The sequence below is a fragment of the Rhipicephalus microplus genome, chromosome 8 (assembly GCF_043290135.1).
Source record: "Rhipicephalus microplus isolate Deutch F79 chromosome 8, USDA_Rmic, whole genome shotgun sequence".
NCBI lineage: Eukaryota > Metazoa > Arthropoda > Arachnida > Ixodida > Ixodidae > Rhipicephalus > Rhipicephalus microplus.
The window spans coordinates 46,852,839-46,872,734 of record NC_134707.1 but is presented as its reverse complement, the minus strand read 5'-3'; the positions used below and the strand labels follow the sequence as shown (position 1 = coordinate 46,872,734).

The following is a 19,896-nucleotide window of genomic DNA, read 5'->3' as shown; positions in this document are numbered from 1 at the left end:
AACTGTGTATAAACGCGAATGCCTCCAACTTTTCAATGCAAATAGACATGCTTACTGCTGTCATTGAAAAGTCATTATTAAATCCTGGTTATTTGGCCCACTAACAGCCATATTTATTGTCTCACTTTCTCTCTCTCCTGCAAGCCTAAGTTATCCGCAAAGGTGGTTTTCATGTTCTTTTCAGTGCTGAGTTTTAAGAACAAGATAAACGCTAAACATTAAACACCCGGAAAACCTTTCGTTGCACAATATAGCTCACTTGAAAAGTAGCCCTAATCTGCGTCCCTTCTTTATAGGTCTCTTGTGTTGCTTCTCTACAAATACGTTGCTGTTCATGTTGCCAATACGGCTGGGATAAGACCTACCATACAAATGCACCCTAGTTACTTTTATTCTAAAGAGTTTTAAAACACCAATGTCTTGCTTGAATACATTATTTTTGCTTGATTTCCGCTTAGCCTCTGTGCTTTTTTCACACCATCTCTCTTCCCCCCCCCCCCTTGCGAAATACGATGTACTATCCCAAAATTAAGTGTTTCTAACCGAGATGCTGTGATACACGTGAATCAGCTGGATCAGTTTTTAGAAAGCCACTAGTGCTGATTGCTCTATAACAATGCACGAGCCCTATGGAGATCAATCCGCCAAAAACAAACATGCAAACGACTAAGTGAAGCATGCTATACTGATCAGCTGTAAGGTATATCCGAACTCAATTCAGATAGCCGACGTAAATACAGCTTGATGTACTAAGTTCAAGCACTATTTTAAAGCTTTCATTTATATTCCTAGGAACTGCAGTGGAACAAGAAGTAGGAACTGCAGTGGAACAAGAAGCAATTAACTTTTCTATCATTCTGCAGCGCAAAGTACACAAATTAGAATTGTCATTTGGTCGTTGCCATTTTGTAGAACTTATTTGGTGCCTGTTGACACAATTTCGTTACACCTTCATTGTGGTGTTCGTAATGTCATTCATTGTTAAATGATATTTTAGTTACGTCCCACCAAGTGTCGTCTTCCGATCGTCGCGCTAGCACAACAGTTAAGTCGTAGTCGCCTATATATAAACGCGGTATGTATTTTGTGTGTTTCAATATTATTACGCTTTGGAATCATGTAATGAAATTTTGCTATGACATGTGCGTTTTGCGTATTTTTGTACAAGTTAAGCGTCCACGCTAGTATAAACATCTCAATAGTGACACTGTCCTAGTTCTGAGAGCACATACATTTATATATTGAGTAAAGTGCCGCTACGCTTTAAAGAATAACCCAACATTTATTGTTCATTGCTTTTTCACTACACTTCACTCTCTATAAATATTGGTAACTGAATGCACCGGTGGTATAAAGTAAAGTCCTCGGTGCATAATAATTACTTTTCAATTATTGCATGTATACTTAAAGACAATTTCTTAGATAAATTTATTTACATGTACAAAGATATTAGCTACACCGTATATAGTGTCTAGATGATGAGCCCCAAGCACACAGCCGACGGGTTGCATGCAGCCCGCGGACAGGATTCTTGGCTTATCGTCATGTTCAAAAGTACTTACATCTGCGAGCACATGTTGTGTTGTGATTGTTGAAGAGGAAGAAGTTTGTTGAGGATGGTCACTTTCGGTTAACTACGTGGGTCGACTTCGCGCAAGAAGAAATGCGGACGTTTATTCTCTCGTCGCAGCTAACCATTGCCGTGTGTCAAGTCAGTGGGTTGAGAACTTCAGCCGTTGTATTTCCGTTGTATTGGGCTTCAAAATTACTAAGGGTTCATTCATTTGCTAAATGAAACCCTGACTACGTTCTCGCCTATTGCGATTATCAAAGCTTCAATTAGAAGTGACTGGTCCTAAGCATGTATTTGTGAGACACGCCTTGTAGCAATCATGGGTTGAAACATACATCGGCACAAGATCTGAATATGTTCAATTATTTGAGAAACGGCATCTGCATATTTTAGTGCTTAAAGGAATTGGTATTGAAGTGTTTCTCGAAAGCTGCCGCCATGTCCCCTTTACCAAGCGCCGATATAAAAAAACGCGAGAAAAGTGAGCCCTTTCTCTCTCTAACCACCTTCTCCGTCATGCACGTCCCCTTATAAAATAAGCTTGTTGACCATGATCCGCAAACTGGGGTAATTTCAAAGCCCCGAGTATAGATGGTGCATGGACTATTGTGAGCTTTTACTTGAAGCTGAAAAGGTGAGTCATGAATGAATGTCCACCCGCAGAAGGCATCCATTGTTTTCTAGATCAGCCAGTTGTCAATAAGTTCTAGATGATCCTGAACATATAGCATTTTCTGCGAAGGCCCTTGCTCATTTCTACCACCAAATATTTTATGAGACTGCACGAGTAAAGTGAACGTAGGGGTATAATATAAAACGTGCGTAAGCGTCAGCAGACAAGTCGACTATAACAACGAGTTATTTCGAACAAAACAACTCGGCGTGCAACTGCCGATGAAATAAGAAGGTAAGAGGAAACAATAGGTAGATAGTCCACGTTACTAGAATACATCAAATTGAAATTGATCTCGCCATAGAATGGAAGGTGCATCCGAGGCATTGTGTCAGCGAAAAAGAAACGAGGCTGCGCTTATTCAGAGTTCTCAAAAACTGTAATTACTCAGTAATGCTACTTTACAACATCACTGCGAAAATAGTTTGTTGCACCTCGACTACGCCACATTCAAACTCAATTTATACTGAGGGACAAATTATTTATTATGCACACCAACCCGACGCAATACTTATGCATGCATTGTGACACCGCTGCCAAATTTACCTGGAGTTCACTAGGTATTACGTAAAAATAACTTGAAGCAGTTTTGCAGGCAAGTAGTACAAAGAACTGAAAAAGTATAGGCCTTCATGCTTATACAATAAATTATTGATGTCAGTAATCAATTTCGCGGCACTAGATTTTAAAAGTATGATATCATTATTTTTATAAGACATGCCCGGGGGTGTTTATCTTGGGTATTTCAAACACGCAGGGTGTTCGTATAAGCGAGTACACGGATGTTCGTGCATTCAGCCTTGTTCTAGGTGTTATTGGACACTTCATTACTTACTAGGCTTTTTACTCCTGTTTTACGGCTTCTGTGAAATGCCGACACAATGGACAATGCACATATGGTAGCTAGGCGGGGCACCTTAACCTGCCAGTGGATGTTTTATGCACGGGCATACGTTTTGTGATAGCATGGCCAGCCCTTTTTAACATATGTGCACTGTCTGCAAAGTGGCCAGACTTGCTTTATTGCCTTACATTTTTAACTCGCATGTTTACCGACCATTATCGTCCAGCAGCGCAATGAACAATACAACGCGAAGCAGCCTGAACCCAGGAAAATGATGCCTAGGGTCATCTCTGCTATCTGTATTTTATGGGTGGTCGGAGTATCCGGTGCTGCGAGATCAACACAGCTTAAACCATACAGTAAATACTGTTTTGATTGGCTCCTATATGCATGACTTTTCAACCCTCGAATAGCACAGTGTTATTATTCAATACGACTGTTTCGTTCTGTTCTTTTTTTTTTAGGAAACGCTAACTTATTTGTTGATTTAATTACGTTGGATGACTGAAAGCAATAATTACGCTAAATACTAATAGATGAACGAAGATCACCAGGAGCATCCTACTGTAAGATTATCAAACGAAGTGTAAGCATCACTAATATTTTAATGAAAACCAGCCGACATCCAATATAGGTTTGCAGAAAATAGCTAATCCCCGTCGTTTCAAATTACGTAATATAGGCCAACCGCTTCCTATATTAGCAATTGATAGTCAGTATAACCAGATTGAGCCCTGGTAGTTTAACACAACTGGGGCGAGTGACCTTGACATAATTTAGTTTGTGGAGAGGAGTGGTTAATAGAAGCTGCTTTCATGAAGTCCTGCGCCCCCTTACATATACTCATGGCAGCACAACCAGAAGTTATTTTACTATGCAGATTAAAAAAAATTTTTCGTCATTTTAAATTAAATACTGCGGCAAAAAATAACGCGATATAATTTGTAATTTCACAGACACACGTATGGTATACCAGTTAAGCCTTCAAGTACCTGTTATGTGGCTAAATTTGTGTACTACCGTCAATACACAACCGTACCATTGCACAATACTTCTGAAATATACCCGCTGTAGATTTAGAGTATGCACAATTTTTACGTATATATATACACTAACGTTTTGCCTGAAGGATTAACTTCAGCCGTTGCTGTCACTGCGCTTTCCTTGAGCTGCCATAAAGCCTTGATGTTGGCGAAAACTGTAAACTGCCTGACTCAGATCAAAATATATTCCGATTGGCACTTTCATTCTATTACCAGAATTTGAATCATAATAAATCCACATGCAATTCTTGTTTACAATGAATTATTGTGAACACGGCCCTCATGTGTGGACTCAGCTTTTCCAGTGTAGAGCAACATATTCAGCCTGGAAAGTGTCTAAATTTTTCAGCAATTATTCATTCCGACCAGATTGAATATTGTCATATCCTCGATGTCAGCAAAGTATTGTAATGATGCTACCTTTCATTTGCGTATCACCCACTCTCCGACGTTGCTATGAACTAAATATTGTTTTGCGGCATTTGATGAGAGTACAATTACTAAATTTTAAACTTCAGCATGGTTTTGATATTACCGGATGCGTTTTAAAAATTTATGTCAACATATGGTTGTTGCGCATTCGTAGGGTCTCTTATATATTCGTGTAAGACGACTCGAAGGCGCAAAACCCCCTCGTTTCTTTTTTTTTCTTAGCCGGTGAATTGATACTTTATTGCGCTTACCAAAGGTTTATCTACATTTCCTGCTTTTAGTACTGCCACCACGATTAGAGGCATTGCAAGTTTCTTCGTTTTTTTTTTCTTAGCCAAAGTATTGATACTTCCATGCGTCTTCCCAAAGCTTTCTGCACGCACATGTCCTGGTTGCGGTACTGCCTTCAAGATTGGAGACATTGCGAGTTTTCTTTGCTTACTTTGTTTATCATAGCCTCCGTGATCGCACCACTTTTTACCAAGCGACGACGGCTAGAGATGACGCCGTTTTACCTTGTCGCGTTACAGGACGCTATGTTGACGTCTGCAGCTTCGGCCGCTTGAGTTGTCTGTATGACGTCGTTGCTAACGTCGTCACATTGCGATGGTTTTTTAGTGTCACACGTGACGACGCTACGGACGCGAAGTGCCGACGTAATGAAGGATCCACTTTTATGTTTGTTGAGGCTCCTAATGCTTCCGTCATGGTACTAATTGCTTGTTTACAGATATACAGAATATGTCTATTCATCGCAATGCAAAAACACAAGAACTCGACTGAAAGCGTCAAAGCTAACTTCGCTGTGAAAGTGCGTTCTGCCTCTAGCGTGAGCACTTCCTTGTTCAGAATGAATATTCCTGTTTGTCACCGGTGCTGACACGCCGTTACACCCACAGATATTGACAGTATAGCATCATGTCCACAGCATACCTTTCACGTATATTTCTGTTCCCGTCAATTTTTTTTTGTGTCCCCATGGTTAATTTTAATTCGGCCAGTATAACTGCGCAACACTGGTATTCCGGTAACGTGGCCACTACAAATACTACTTTCAGAAAATTATCTGTACACAGTTCATTGATTTTAACCAGACCCCTCATTTTATCTTTGTTGTTTTTGCTAATGCGGCATGAACTACTGTCTTCCACATTAAAAGTTAAAAGTCATGGTAGTAATTTCAGTATAACTTGTTTTTTGCCATCATATTTCGGTGTTGTTTTAAATGTACTGGTAAATTATTACATATAATTTATTACTAATGATGCCCTGGATATTATTACGCAGAATAAAGGAAGCAAGCTGCTAGTTTGTTGTCCACAATAATTTAGAGCAGCTTGGGTACTTTGACGTGCCACGAAATATAAACATCCGAGAGTTGCTCGCGTTTCGTCCTCATCTGCACATTAATATGATCGAAAGTTTGGTGTTGGTAAAAAAAATGTGCTGATAACAGTTTTGTGTTCTCTCTGCAGATGCCAAGTGTGCCGCACGTTTTCCTGTTTCGGAAACCCGAAACTGCAGACCCGTGAAATATTTTTATAACAGCAAATCTGGAATCTGCGAGCCAACATGCCAGCAAGACGCTCCATTCAGCGCAAGAAACGAATGCGCGCTAACATGCAGGAGTAGTAAGTACACTTGCAGCATTAGAGTGTTATATATAATAAATAGCGAGTAAGGCATTGTTTATCAGACGAGCATTAAAGCGAAAGTTACTTTTCTTTCTAGTTTTACCTGTGAAATGGTCTTGATTACTTAGAAGTTGGTATTTTTGAGGTCACCTCGCACACAATAAATGGATACTCCTAGTGGCACTTCAGATGATTATAATGTTTAATATCAATTAAGCTCTGCACTATGGGTGCGTGCGTGCTAATTCTGTGTTGCGTAGGATTGTATTAGGTATTACGCTGAGCAAACTGCGCATGCATTGACACGACGACTCACGCGATAAGTTGCGACTTCTGATAACGCTGCAGATAATGATTATTTGTTCCATGAATTCTTGCGGTGTAACTGCCTCTAACGCATAGGTGAAGTACAAGGCTGCACACCCTTTAGAAAGAGATGAGTCATCATTGGTCAACACCAACCGCCGCAGCATCAACTGCCTCCCTTCTGCAGCTCTAGGCTTTATAGGTCTAGGTGCTTATACTCTTATTTAACTGTTTATTGAGTTCTTCTAGCCAAAACCACGGCATTATTACGAGAACAGCCGTCAAGAAGAGCTCCAGACATTTTGAGCCTTAATGATTCTTAACTGTCACTTCAATCTACATACGCCAGCTTCAAGAATTTTCACCTTCACTGAAAATGTGGTAGCCGACGCCAATATTCCATCTCGGGATCGTTTGCTAATAGTACAGACGCTGCGATTGAGGCTTTACTGTGTATCAAGCAGGTTCTTTAAAACTACCTGTCATTATAGAGGTATGCCTTACAATTATTCAGAATCAGCCGCCCGATCATAGCCTTACTTTTCACTGCTTAGAACAGCGCTTATACTGCGTCGATAGCATGCCCGAACTGCTGCGACTTCTGTTCTTGGCGTTTTCGACCTGGTTACGTCAAAACTGCTTAGTCCTTACAATGTGTTGAAAAACACGCGAAAGAAATAGCCCCCTTAAATTCCTTTGGAACACAGCTTTGACCGAGAACCAACAAATGACCACATTACAATAAGCATAGCTAATTGAACGGCCTCCTCTGTACTTGCAGTCAGCGTCATGAGACACGTCCAGACAGTACTATAGGAGGATGCTCTTCCAGCTCTTTTAGCTGTGATTGTTGTACATACGTGATAACTCTTATTTGTTGGTATTCCATCAAAAAAATTGAAATCGCACGCTGAGTGATATCAATAAGTAATCCTGATCATGTATAAAGAACACAAGTTGCTTCATCTCATATAGCCCCAGAGAAGGGCCATAAAGTTTACCGGAAAAAGATTAGTTATTCAGTGCGAATACGTTGCGTATAATTTGAACTTCATGCACGTATTAGGGTTCGCTCTGCTTGCGTATCTTTTGTATTCACTAATCTTGTATTTCGCTGATAACATTTTAAATGTGCTTGACGTTTCGTAGTAATACTTTCATTTTTAAATTCCAGCTCTCGTCTGCTTCATTCGAACGCAGCGACAACGCTGTCATGGCCGTCCAAGATTCATTGTATTCCGCTTTAATGTGTACAAAAGAAAATGCTACGCCAAGAAAGGCTGTTCTTACAACGGCAACAATTTTCCCACTTTGCAAGAGTGCATGAACACTTGTGGCGCAGGTAAGTTAATGGTAAATATCACTTAGCCGGTACCAAATAAGCGTCGGTCTTTACTAAATGTTTAAGGCTTGTTCAAAGTAGGCTATGAAAACGAAGCGCCATAAAGCAGCTCCTGGCTACAGGGTTGGTTAAAGCGTTTGACTTCATAATATTATCATAGACAGCGCTGTATGGTCGGTGTGCTGCACCTAAATTCATTGTTGGACATGAGGAAAGAAAAAGCCATCAAACTTTGCAAGCTGACAAAGGGTATACCAAAAGAAATTTTCCTCTTGGTCCTCTAGAGAACTGTTCTGAGTCATAGCAAAGAACTTAATTGCTGGCTAGTTAGTTCACTATTACCATTCTTGTTCTGCTTATAAAAGATCTCGAAAACTTTTGACAGATAATACGTAACTTAGAAATCGATAATATGCGAAGCAGGACAGGGTAAGTTGACTTCTGTAATTTTTTATTCAGCTGAACGTTACCAAATAATGCGAAAGGTATCTACGAATAATCTATGCATAGACAAGTGTTGAACAATCACACGTTTCTTATAACCAGTTGTTAACAGTTGCGAAACGATGTCAACTGCAACTTGGATATTATAAACACCAGAAGCAGTAAGATAACATTTCTCAATTGTGCTCGCGACAAAGTTAGTCCTTGAGAGTGTTAGGTAAATCAACTTCAGTGAAAGGGTGCTCACTAAAATTCACGTTAACCCGACATGACGGCTGTATCAAATGAGTACGTGTTATATTTATGAAATAAGATAGCCAACACTACAACCATAGTTAGTTGACGTTCCACTAACACGAGGGCCTTACTTGTAAAGCAGTTCTTTGACTAGGGGTGCTAGGCCCGATGGCCCAAGCTTGGCGAATCTACATTCTTCTGAGCTTTGGCAACACCCCCTTTACATTGAACCGACAGCACTAAAGGGTCCGATCCCCCTCTCAGCTCACGCTGCGTTTTATCGGTAGGGATAAATCGCCGCGTCACGTCAAGCAGGGTCGACAAAGTTATGCAATGTTTCCTAACCAGAGATCTCTTGTTTCAATTATTTTTCGCTCCACTGAATACAGAACTTCCACATTGGATAGGATTGTTAGAATCTTGTAGTGATGGATTAAACACATGGGTAATTTGAATTCTTTTTAAAGTGTTGAAAATCTGCACTAAGTATACTGTAGAATAACAGTCAGGATGTCCTGTAAGGTTTTTGCCGGTCAAGTGCCTTACAACATCAGAACCGTGGCTGAATCCGAGGCCACGCGTACAAACAAAATGGCCGCTCCATCGAGAGTGCTGTACTGTGACTATTACTCTTTGAAGCGTCAAGTGTGAGGCCAAAGGACGGCTTTTCAGGTCTCCCATAATAGAGTAGCAAGTACTCAAATTGTTAACCACTTTTCCTATACTCTGTACATTCCAGCCGACTGCTCAGCCCGTGAACGCCCTCTTTGTAATGTTCATCGTCTGCTAGCTCTCCCAGCAAGTGGGGTTGGCTGTAGCTTATTGGCTGGTGGTACAATTGCGCAGTTAGGTGAGGGCATGCTACGATCAAGGTAATTGCATCTAATCATGCTAAGACCAAATCTAAGACCATGACGGAAATAGGTCGCTTCATGTAACCCGGCATAAAACACTTTCGCGTTAAAATTGTAGCGCTACCTTCGACGAGAACGAAAAGAAGATGTACAACGCAGGACAGTGCCTGTTCTAGACAGGACAGCGCTCAACGTGTAATGTACTTCTCGTCTTGCCTTCGTAAAATGTAGCCCAACAATTTTAACATCAAATGGTATTATGCCAGTATCATCTAAGGCTTTCATAACGCTTAACTTCATGGAAGTGACGTCGAAAAAATACACGTGTTCAGAACGCAGAGAAAAAAAAAGTTCCATGAACGAAAATAAAGTTTTTTCATTCCATTCATTCCATTCCATGAACGGGGTTGAACCCATCACTTCGGGGTCCACAACAACTGCATCATGGTCACACGTTTTATTGTAATGTTAATAGAATGTCCTGTTGTTTTTTTCTTTGTTTGTCACATCATGTTTTGCGCTCTTTTTATAATGAATACCAACCAACTTGTCCAAATCAACGTTCTCATATACTTCATTCTTGTGAAAAACTAACAGGTGCAGGCTCGATCAAAGTGAGTGGTGGTGACGAGGAGGGTGGCAGCTCCTCGGAGCACCAAGTACGCCAGCAAGCCGCACTTTCCCAGTTGCTTTTGCTAACACCGGTAAACCTTGCCAGGCCCTTTAGGCCGGAGTTGCCGAGTATAGGGAAATATCCGAGAAGTTTACAGCTACCCAAGGAGAAACCAATCCTTCGCGGAGTTCCTCCCACGTTTCCAGAACAGAGTCCGGCTCCGCCCACAAATACGAAAATCCAGTCTGAAGTGCAACTACGAGGTAACTACATTTTTATTATAACACCGACACCGCAGTTAAATTTCTTACAAGTGTCATAGCCTAGTTAATAAAACAGGAATAAAACTGTTGTAGAGCTTTAGGAATACTCTACTGTGCAAAGAGAACGTCGATTCATCCGAACAGTCATTTTTGTGCGTCATAACCTAATTGATCATTCCATCCGTTCTTCTGCTAAAAAGCAATTTCATGAATTCAGAACCATGAGTAGCACCGAATCAGTTTAAGTTTACAATAAAAAGCACAGTCTGATTAGCGAGCACTCATATTACCTTAATTACAATAGTATTCTTGTAGCAGTAAGAAGATAATGATGGGCTCGAAGGTTTTTCCTCGAATACACAAAATGCTTGTTATTGTTTATGTAGATATTACAAAGACCGTGAACAATAATGGAACAGTATAATTACAAAGATCATTTACCGTTGGTCGGTAGTGAGATCCTGCTAGACATAACACCAGATCAAGATAAACGCAGACTGTCTCTGCTAGCTCTAGAAACAATGACGTGTTCGCGCATCTGAGTAAAAGGAAAGGCACAACCGTTGTATAAAATAATAACCTCTTCTGAAATAAAAAATAGAAACCAATATTCTGAAATGCTTACAACATTTTCTGACTTCGCGCTGGGTGCATTCAAATAGCTTTCGTCTCATGAACTAGCTCGAAAAATCTACAGCTATACTTTCTTTTTTGTGAACACATTGTTACAATCCTGTGTATAACTGTTCTCTTCTTTTGTCTCTTCCTTCAAGATCCACGGTGTGCTGTGAGGATATCAAATACGACTAGGTCCTGCAACACGTCCAAATTATACTTCGATCAGAACACGCACCTCTGCAAAGCTACCTGCTCCGAACTGGCTCCTTTTGAATCTAGATCAGAATGCAACAGTATATGCAGAAGTGGTGAGATTTGGATGTTTAGAGGAATATAAGCATGCTTTTTTGAAGAATGGGCATTTTGTTCATGACGGTCGGAACAAATAGGACGCGAAAAGCAAAAAAATGTGACACAAGGGCTGCCTAACAGCTCAAAGTTTATTGTAAAAAAACCTGGCCTATATGAACAGACAAAAAGGCACTAACAATGCATTATCTGCCCCGACCCAAGCATCTAACCATGCATGTTGTAGATATAAAACCTCAGCACTTGTGATTGCCCTATCAGGCTGGCTCACGCACTTGTCTTTTTTTGCTTTTATTATCACATCCATTCGATGATTTCGTGCCTGCGTTGGTCCTTGTGCCGCATCACTAAAGCGGTCGCGTCTAGCTCAGCTACGCAATTACAGTGCCCAGAAATGGAGGGACAGATACAGGAGCGGTGCACATGCAGAGAGCTAGCCTGCTCTCTTAGACGGATGTTGAGACATTGTCCAGCCTGCCTATTGTACGTAGCACCGCATGAGAAAAGCATAGATTAAAATGCTTTCAGTGCTTCATAGAGCACGATTTCACCACTGGTAGCAGCCCTACTCTTCTACACCTTTCCATTCTACAATTGGCGCGAGACAGAGGGCCGCAAGCGCTGAAGTGTGCTATATAAAGCATCTAAAGCGTTTCCTCCACTCCGCCAGTGGAGTGGTGTACTTCAGAATAGATGCATTTCAAGGTAAGATTTAAAGATGATGACCATGCTCTTGAGGAGATCACTTTATTATTTACATTCCTCTTTCGCCGTTGTCTTCTGTTGAACGTACATCTGCATACTTCTCTTTTGTGAATTCCAGCTGTGGTCTGTTTTGATAAAAGACAACTTGAACCGTGTAAGACCAACGCCAAGGGCATTGCGTTCTACTTTGATGCCCTTAAGGGAAAATGCTACGCGAGGTCAGGATGCAGTTACAGAGGAAACAACTTTCCGACTATTCAGGAGTGCAAGAACACATGTACTCCATGTAAGTACCTGAAAATAATTTTACACTTATAATAACAGACTTTATTTAGGGCACAAGATTCGATGTTGAGACTTATGGGTGTTAAGGGACCTTTCGGTTGGAGACCAACTGCCTCAGACCTTATGGGACTGTTCCGACTATTGGTACAGGTTTCCATATTCCAGATCCGTCCCTGTCTGGACAGTGATACATCCCGGATCACTTTCGGACTATCCAATTAGAAGTATTATGAGGCCCACCCAATACACGCCGAATAACAAGTGTCACGCTACGGAACGCGAAGTTAGCCTGAATCGCACGCACGAAGCAAACTTGGGATGGCTAGCGGTGGCCGCGCGAGGCCAGAAATTCTCCTTGGCATGAACCTCACTTGCCACCACTATCAATGCAGCACAGACGCATTTCGAACACGAAGTTTTAGGTGGCGCCAAAGGAGCACACACGCTCAAGCACGTTTCAAACGTGCTGCATTGAAGGCGTTGGCCGGTGAAGTTCAAGTCAAGGATCATTTCTGAATATGAGGGTTAGCCACGCTATCCCTACTTCCGCGTCAAGTGCGACAATACTTACGAGCACATTTTCCAGTAGAAGAAAGTACTCAAAACAGCATGTAATCAGCTGAACTACTACTTCAAGAGGCTGCAACAATAAAAAATAAATTTGTCGAGAGAATGTCGCAATAACTAAAACTAACTTTGCTGTCTCCCTACGTTATTGTATGCTTCCCCTCTCCCTTCCACCATCCCGATTTCCCTAATTGAAGAGTTGGTAACCCAACTCTCGATAGACCTATCCAAACGTTGTGCAGTGTCTTATTGTTGTTATTGTAATAAAAAGGACAGCTACATTTTTCAGGTACAGTTGAATTTCCTATCAATTACAAGCTTTGCGGTCTTGTGCCTGCCACGCACTGCAGGAACACTGCAGCTTTTCGAAAGATAAAAAAACAGAGAATTGTTGATTACGGCAATAAACCACCTGGTATAGCGATAAAATGAAAATAGCTGCATTTAGTAATAGAAGCAACAGCACTACTTACTGAGAAATATGTAACAGAAGCTTCATGAAGTATACATAAACTTTACGTCTAGCTTACTTTCTCGAACCTTTTTACATGAGCCCTATAACGCGTTTCTTGCTTCTCGTAGAATAGGCTACTGTTGGACCCCATCGCCTTACGAATCTAATTCGGTGACAACTAAAAGCTGTGGTTGTATTTTTTATGTATGTTCGGCTCCGTGCCTTGAGGATGTCTTTTTTTTACAGTACTACTGCTATATCTGCCTCATAACAGATGCAGTCTATGTGAACAAAGCGTCACAAATGTCAAAGGGATGCCACCGAGCCTGTCCACCCATCATTTCATACACAATTGCTGGGCCGGTAGACTTCGATTATCAAGAAGAGAGCAAGAAGATTTGTCCCGTTTTAACACAATATTTGAAATTCTCTGTCAGTTTAGGAGTGCTTTGATTGATTGACATGTGGGGTTTTACCTCACTGAAACCACCATATGATTTTGTGAGACGCCGTAGTGGAGGGCTCCGGAAATTTCGACCGCCTGGAGTTCTTTAACATGCACCCAAATCTGGGCCCACGCGTCTCAAGCATTTTCGTCTCCACCGAAAATGCAGCCGCCGAAGCCAGGATTCGATTTAACGACCCGCGGGTCAGCAGCCGAGTGCTTTAGCCACTAGACCACCGCGACGGGGCAGTTTAAAAGTGTTATTACGTGAATTAGGAAAACATGGCAGGAAGAATCACCATTTTTCACGTTTGTTTATTTTTAAAAAATGGACAATACTGAATCAATCATTCACTTCTGCAACAGTGCAACATTACACAGCTAAGATTGTAACAGAAACATACGTACATTGCCAGTGTTTTCTAGCTAAGTTAGGTTCGGCTGTCTTCACTTGTTTATACCAACAACGGTTGAATTATTATCGCTACAGAGATGTTATACTTATTAGGAAAACCTCACACTATTCAATATTTTTGGAAAAAATATTCGATGAATGCAGTTTCATTTCAATGTGCCAGACGCAGGATACGGAGGTGTCACAAAAGTAATCAACGCAAGTGCTCTTGGTCTAAACAACATCACGCCAACCCAACCTGTGAATAAAGGTGAGCCACAGCATAAAATGCGGTGTAAAAAGCTATACAGATGGTACTTTTAGAAGTTTTAATAACGAAACATTGGACTTCTTTTGATTCAGGTTTTTTATATTGTAATCAACTTTTCACATGTGTTAACACTTCATATAACTGCTCTCAAATCGTCCTACTTCAATTACTATGCAAGATATAGGATTCAGGCCCTCTCTGACTCATCTTTCACGGTATTTAAGCCCTAAAAGACAATGTATGTAAATTGTCAGGTGTAAACTCTACAAGTACGCTATATGAAGTGGAGTACATGTATTCCTGTCTGGTGATTTCTAGCTTTCTCTGCATAAAACTATTTTTTAAATTCAAGTTAGCTGTCTTTCCAAGAGATCCATCTTCCACGATGCTCCACAAATACTATAAAAAACCTAATTTAAATAACATTAGAGTGATAAAAGCAACATCGTATGACTGACCGCACAAAGTAACAAGCGCCATATAGAGTGTACACGATTTTAGAAAGAAACACTAGAGTACAATCGATGCGTAATAAATGTATTTGTACCTAGCATGACTAAATTTTGCAAACGTAACCTTTAGAAATACTGTTCACAATTCCAGAAGCAGCACTTGCACCATCATTTGTACCAGGAGCGGACAAAGAACCTCCCGTTGCAGAGCAGGGAGCGAGTTTGTCGACTACGGCTGGGTTAGTGAGGACACCTACAGTGGTGAGGTCACCCAGCGTCTCAGACACTGCAATCACGCCACTCATTAGCCACAAAGGTAAAAAATGAATTCAGTTCCAGTCCAAAAAACAAATGTCATATCTGACCCTAAAAATACGCAAGTAATAAAGAATGGCTATCTTGAAATTAAATGGCCTCAACACTCTGAATGTTGAGCAACATTTAAAAAAATAGTACAGTATTTTGGATGGGGATGATTTCTATAGCGTTAGAGAAACTATACCACACGGTAAATGTCAACATTCCTCGAAAAGTGCGTAAAATCACTGGGTGATATTTAATCAGAGCATGCACATTCTATAAAAGCCAAAATTATTTAAGCACACTGTAATCCTGCAATTGAGGTATCAAGCTATTATGATATTAGAGAAGCATATACCCTACACGTTGCGTGAAAGTTATCTAGCATATTTTGTTTGATTATAATAGTGTTTGGGGACGTGGACAACAACCTATTCTCCACAAGTATTTCATAGCAGCCGAGTATTCGTTTTACATGCAATAGAATATTTTTTTATGTTAATGATATCAGGAACAGCTTCACAAAAAAGAATTACAGTGCCAGCGAGCTTAAAAAGACGCTGGAGTCAACAAGGCACCAGCGTCTCTATTAGGTTAAATGAAATCACATAGAAGTCTGCGCTGGTCCTCGTCTCTTCTGTTCGCTGTGTAAAGTTTTTCGTGCTGAGCACTTTAATACCAGACCCACCGCCCCCCCCCCCCGCCCCGTGTAAATATAAATTTAGAAACGGTATACCGCACCAAAGCTTTGCAATAACCACTTCCACTTTTTGAGTGGAACACCTCTTGGTATTTCAGGCAAAAGAAAGTTTGCAACATTATGGCACGAGTAAGTTTGTATTTATGGCTTTTTAAAGCAAAGAGAGCATTCTGAGCTAAACCTCCGTAAAATAAAACCTGTGTGAGGCATAAACATTAATACTAGACCACCTAGCTTTTCTGGTTTTTCCTTCTTCTTACCTTATCCCCAGCTAGCTTCCCACGCGCTCGAGTTCCTGCGTCGTTTTTGGTCATGAGTCTCATGACAAAAAGCAGAGAATATAGGTCATTGAATTTTACGTGGGAAAGAAGCTACCATTAAACTTTGGTACTTCAACTTAAATGTGACTGTAAATTCCTGTTCAAAATTTTTAATGTGTATCTGGAACAATACAAAATTCTCCAGCTCTTTTGCAAGTGTAGTGTTAATATGCGCTGATTATATGAGCGTTATAAACTACGTGCCCGTCTACAATGAGTGTTTGTGACGTTGATGGCCCTATTTTGTTCCCCACCTGAAAGATCCCCTGTGCCAAATATCTCATCTGAAGTTCGCATCCAGTAACTGCACGCACCACTATTACTACTTCCACCAAGCGAGCCGCCTGTGCAAGCCGACGTGCTCCGAAACGGCTCCATTTGCTGCACGGTCGGCGTGTGACAAAATATGCAGAAGTGGTGAGTGTCGGACACCTGCAGTATTCTTTGGTAGATCAAAAAACATAGTAGATTCCTACATCATCAGAATCGTCCTATTACGGAATTAAAACATGTCCTTACAGAAGTGACTGAATGCCTTAGGGGTTTGGCAGCTGTATACCGCCGTTTAACGTGGATGCACTAATGTGGACGCTTCGTAGAACAACTCCATTCCAAAGACTAACGTTCACATTCAATGATTAAAGAAACGCTCGTGTTAGCAGCAGTAGTTGAGCGTGATCAGAGATGCCGTGTGACAGCCAGCAAAGCGTCGCAAGATGGGCGCAGTATTCAACACCTGACTACACACATGCACGTTGCACCCGTCAACACTTGAATTTCTGACGTGGCGTTGACGTGCTTGCAACGCGTACATGTGGTCAGGCCTTCAGGCAAGGAGGAGTCGCAACGATCGCCGTGTCTTCGCTGTAGTCCGGTCGTGATTTTTCTCTGCGTAAGCGTATGTGGCCAAAGTTATGTTGCAAGCAAGTGAGGCAGCTTGTCCTGCGTCAAAGAGTTCCTTTTGCTGCGGATGCATGTCGGGATTGAGGCACGCGCTTGCAAAAGGTTGCCAACTCGCGGTTTGTTAAGGCGTTGTCTAAATTGCACTTATATTGCAAATGCACCGAATGCCACGAACATGCATCACGCAGAAATGATGCGTTGCAGTGAGCAAATCACGAAGGCTACAGCAACAGTGAGTCACTCTACCGCTTCCATACTACCGTACTGATCAAGATCACTGTGCAAAAAAGTGTGGAATACCAAGGGTGTGTTTGTAAAGAACCCATGAATTGCAACCAAGGCAAAGTGGGTAGCGTGCCGGGCATCTGTTGTTGCGGACTGAGTTATCGCTCATATGAAACAACTTGTTTCTTGCCACATAATTGTGCACATTTTTCTGGCATCATATACATGGTGTAATTACGTCAGTGAAGTGTTGGTGTAGCCTAGCATAAATCACTTTTATACTAAAAAGAGCGATTCTGGAAGCGTACATAATTGAAAGCTGCTGAATCTACGTTGAGGCAGTTTAGAGATAAAGTGGTGCTATCAGTAAACTAGTCTTCATAAAGTTACACCCAATTTCAGTGATCGCAATGTTTACTATACACGGAACCGAGAAGAAACTAATTTGAAAAGCTGAACACGCCTCCTCAATTTACAGCTATCGTCTGCTTTCACCATATTCAAGAAGAAGACTGCGAATTGCGCCACAAAGCAACTGTCTTCTCATTCGATGCCAAGAAAGGAAGATGCATCACTAAAACTGGATGCTCAAACGAAGGAAACAACTTCCCAACTCTACAAGAATGTGTGTTGATATGCGCGGCATGTATGTATACCGAATACACTGCAATTTCTGTGGCATGACTGCGGTACGATATTATCTCCTACAGTCGTGCATGAGGGGGCATCATCTGCAATTATGTCACATTCGCATAGCATATTTTCTAGGCAGTCAACATTACATTCGAAGAGGGGAAATGAAGGGAAGTGTAGGTTTTGTGCGAGCTTCAGTAATTAGCTTGGGCTTAAATGGCTCATTATTCTGCACTCATTCAACTTCAGCTCTTGCTTAGAAAGAATCAAACATTAACTCTATATTGAATGCCCAGCCGTTTTTTTTTTAATTGGACTCGTTCCTAGCAAAAAAAAAAGGCTTTAGCCATTGGTCCGGCCACGTCGCGCGTGGAAAGGTCATAGTTCTGCAGAACAGCTATAATCTTCATAACTACGATACACAATCAAGTTAGATTTACACTGGCTGTCCAGTCAACAAGCCCACAGAAATTGGGAAACTGCATGTGATTCTATTTCAAGAATAGCGCGGGGCGTAACACTCCTCCGAGTCTCATGTGTCCAAGTGTAAGCACCGCTGCTGATGGGATTATGTCTTAGGAAAGTGAAAAGCATAAAATTCAAGCAATGCTATTGGTAACGTGTAAACCAGATCGTAAATAAATTGCAACCTTCAATACTCGGCTCTGAAGAAGCATTTTTTGTAGCGTGTCAAGACGTCTTCACATAATTAAAAAGGTTATGTTTCTTCCATTTAGAGTGAATAAACAAAAAACAGAGGAAGCAGCCAAAATACTATTGAAGGTGTCGGTGTACGAAACACAAAATCGTGTGATGGGTAGACAACTGCCAGGGAATGAGCGACAGCGAATATACGTTAGAAAGCAAAATATTGGGATTCACATTTGCCCTTTTAACACCGAAATTATCCTTTTCTTTCCTTTTCTTACATTTCATTTGTTTGTACATTAAATAATATCGATCGCATAATTTAAAAACATGAACTACTGCATGCCAATAAGTAATATAAGCTGCTTTACTATAAGACTGCATTCAAAATGTATTTATTAATAGCACTTTAAGATGAAGTATCACGTCAGACTTGAGTAATAAAGAGTGTGCTAAACTTGTACATAGCCTCAATACCTGTAAATTGATCCATGCACTGACCCGTCCCTGCAATATTGAGAATAAATTATCCTACGCTAACATTTTCTCTGTCTTGCCAAACGATTTCAACAGACACGGGATTTCAAAGAGTCATTCACATCGGTGCCACTAAGCACAATTCTTCTACTCGCGAAGGACCGCCTAAACTGCTGCCGCCAAAGCGGCACACTACCGAAGAACTTCCAAATAGAGGACTTGTACTGAATGTCTCTGGGAACGTTCCAGCTGTTTCGTCTGACACCAGACTGATGCTGGTACAGCCACATCAAGGTATATTATTCAGAAGAAAGTCAAACTTCTAAATAGCCGTTTACTTCATTACCACATGAAACCTTTTGCTGCTTTCGTCTTTGTATGTTTTGTGCGCACTGAACCCATCCACTAATTATTCCTACCAACTTCTTCAGTTTTTATTACTTTCACAATAGATTGGCGTTTTATGATTGTGTTTTTTCTTAGAAGCCTCCCAAAATCCCTACCTAGAGAGGCCGAAGTTTCGGATCATTAGTGTACTTGATATAGCAGTGAACAAACTGCCAGAGAATTTTATGAAGTTTTGCTGAATGAGCTTGTAGAAAGAAGATAGTTTTCATGTTCAGAACTGCGATCGATACACCATCTTGTGAATTTGATGTCAACTGTGCCTTTGTTTTGACGGGATCTTTGCAACTTGTTTCGGATGCACTGTGGAGCGTATCCTGTGTTGACTGTAAAGGCCACAGAGAAGTAGGGATTGCTCAAGTCACCGAGTGTGTTTATTTTAATTGAACATTGTTACTGAAAGAGCTGAAAGGTTCTTTATTGGTATGCCACAGCGAGATGGGACATGCTCACTAGAGAACTATTTGCTTTCATTCTGAAATTTATCCTGTGGAAACGAAAATACTAAACGCTAGGGTCAAGCGTCA

At 41.0% G+C, this 19,896-nt stretch overlaps 2 protein-coding genes across 5 annotated transcripts in view; one reads left to right on the top strand and one right to left on the bottom strand.

Moving 5' to 3' along the window:
* The window catches only part of LOC142768998 (uncharacterized), a 147,541-nt gene that overhangs the window by 117,230 nt on the left and 10,415 nt on the right, over nt 1-19,896 (bottom strand). The window lies entirely within an intron of this gene.
* Nucleotides 499-19,896, top strand: part of LOC119165385 (uncharacterized) — a 28,528-nt gene continuing 9,130 nt past the window's right edge. For 2 of the 3 annotated variants that reach the window (XM_075871719.1, XM_075871717.1), the window contains exons 1-11: nt 499-3,449; nt 6,041-6,196; nt 7,680-7,847; nt 9,980-10,258; nt 11,032-11,184; nt 12,009-12,176; nt 14,220-14,306; nt 14,910-15,074; nt 16,340-16,495; nt 17,685-17,852; nt 19,061-19,258. In XM_075871719.1, the coding sequence (XP_075727834.1) occupies nt 3,362-3,449; nt 6,041-6,196; nt 7,680-7,847; nt 9,980-10,258; nt 11,032-11,184; nt 12,009-12,176; nt 14,220-14,306; nt 14,910-15,074; nt 16,340-16,495; nt 17,685-17,852; nt 19,061-19,258 (1,786 nt within the window). In that variant the 5' untranslated portion in view covers nt 499-3,361. The remainder of the gene's footprint in view (nt 3,450-6,040; nt 6,197-7,679; nt 7,848-9,979; nt 10,259-11,031; nt 11,185-12,008; nt 12,177-14,219; nt 14,307-14,909; nt 15,075-16,339; nt 16,496-17,684; nt 17,853-19,060; nt 19,259-19,896) is intronic. The other variant, XM_075871718.1, reaches the window with a different exon arrangement.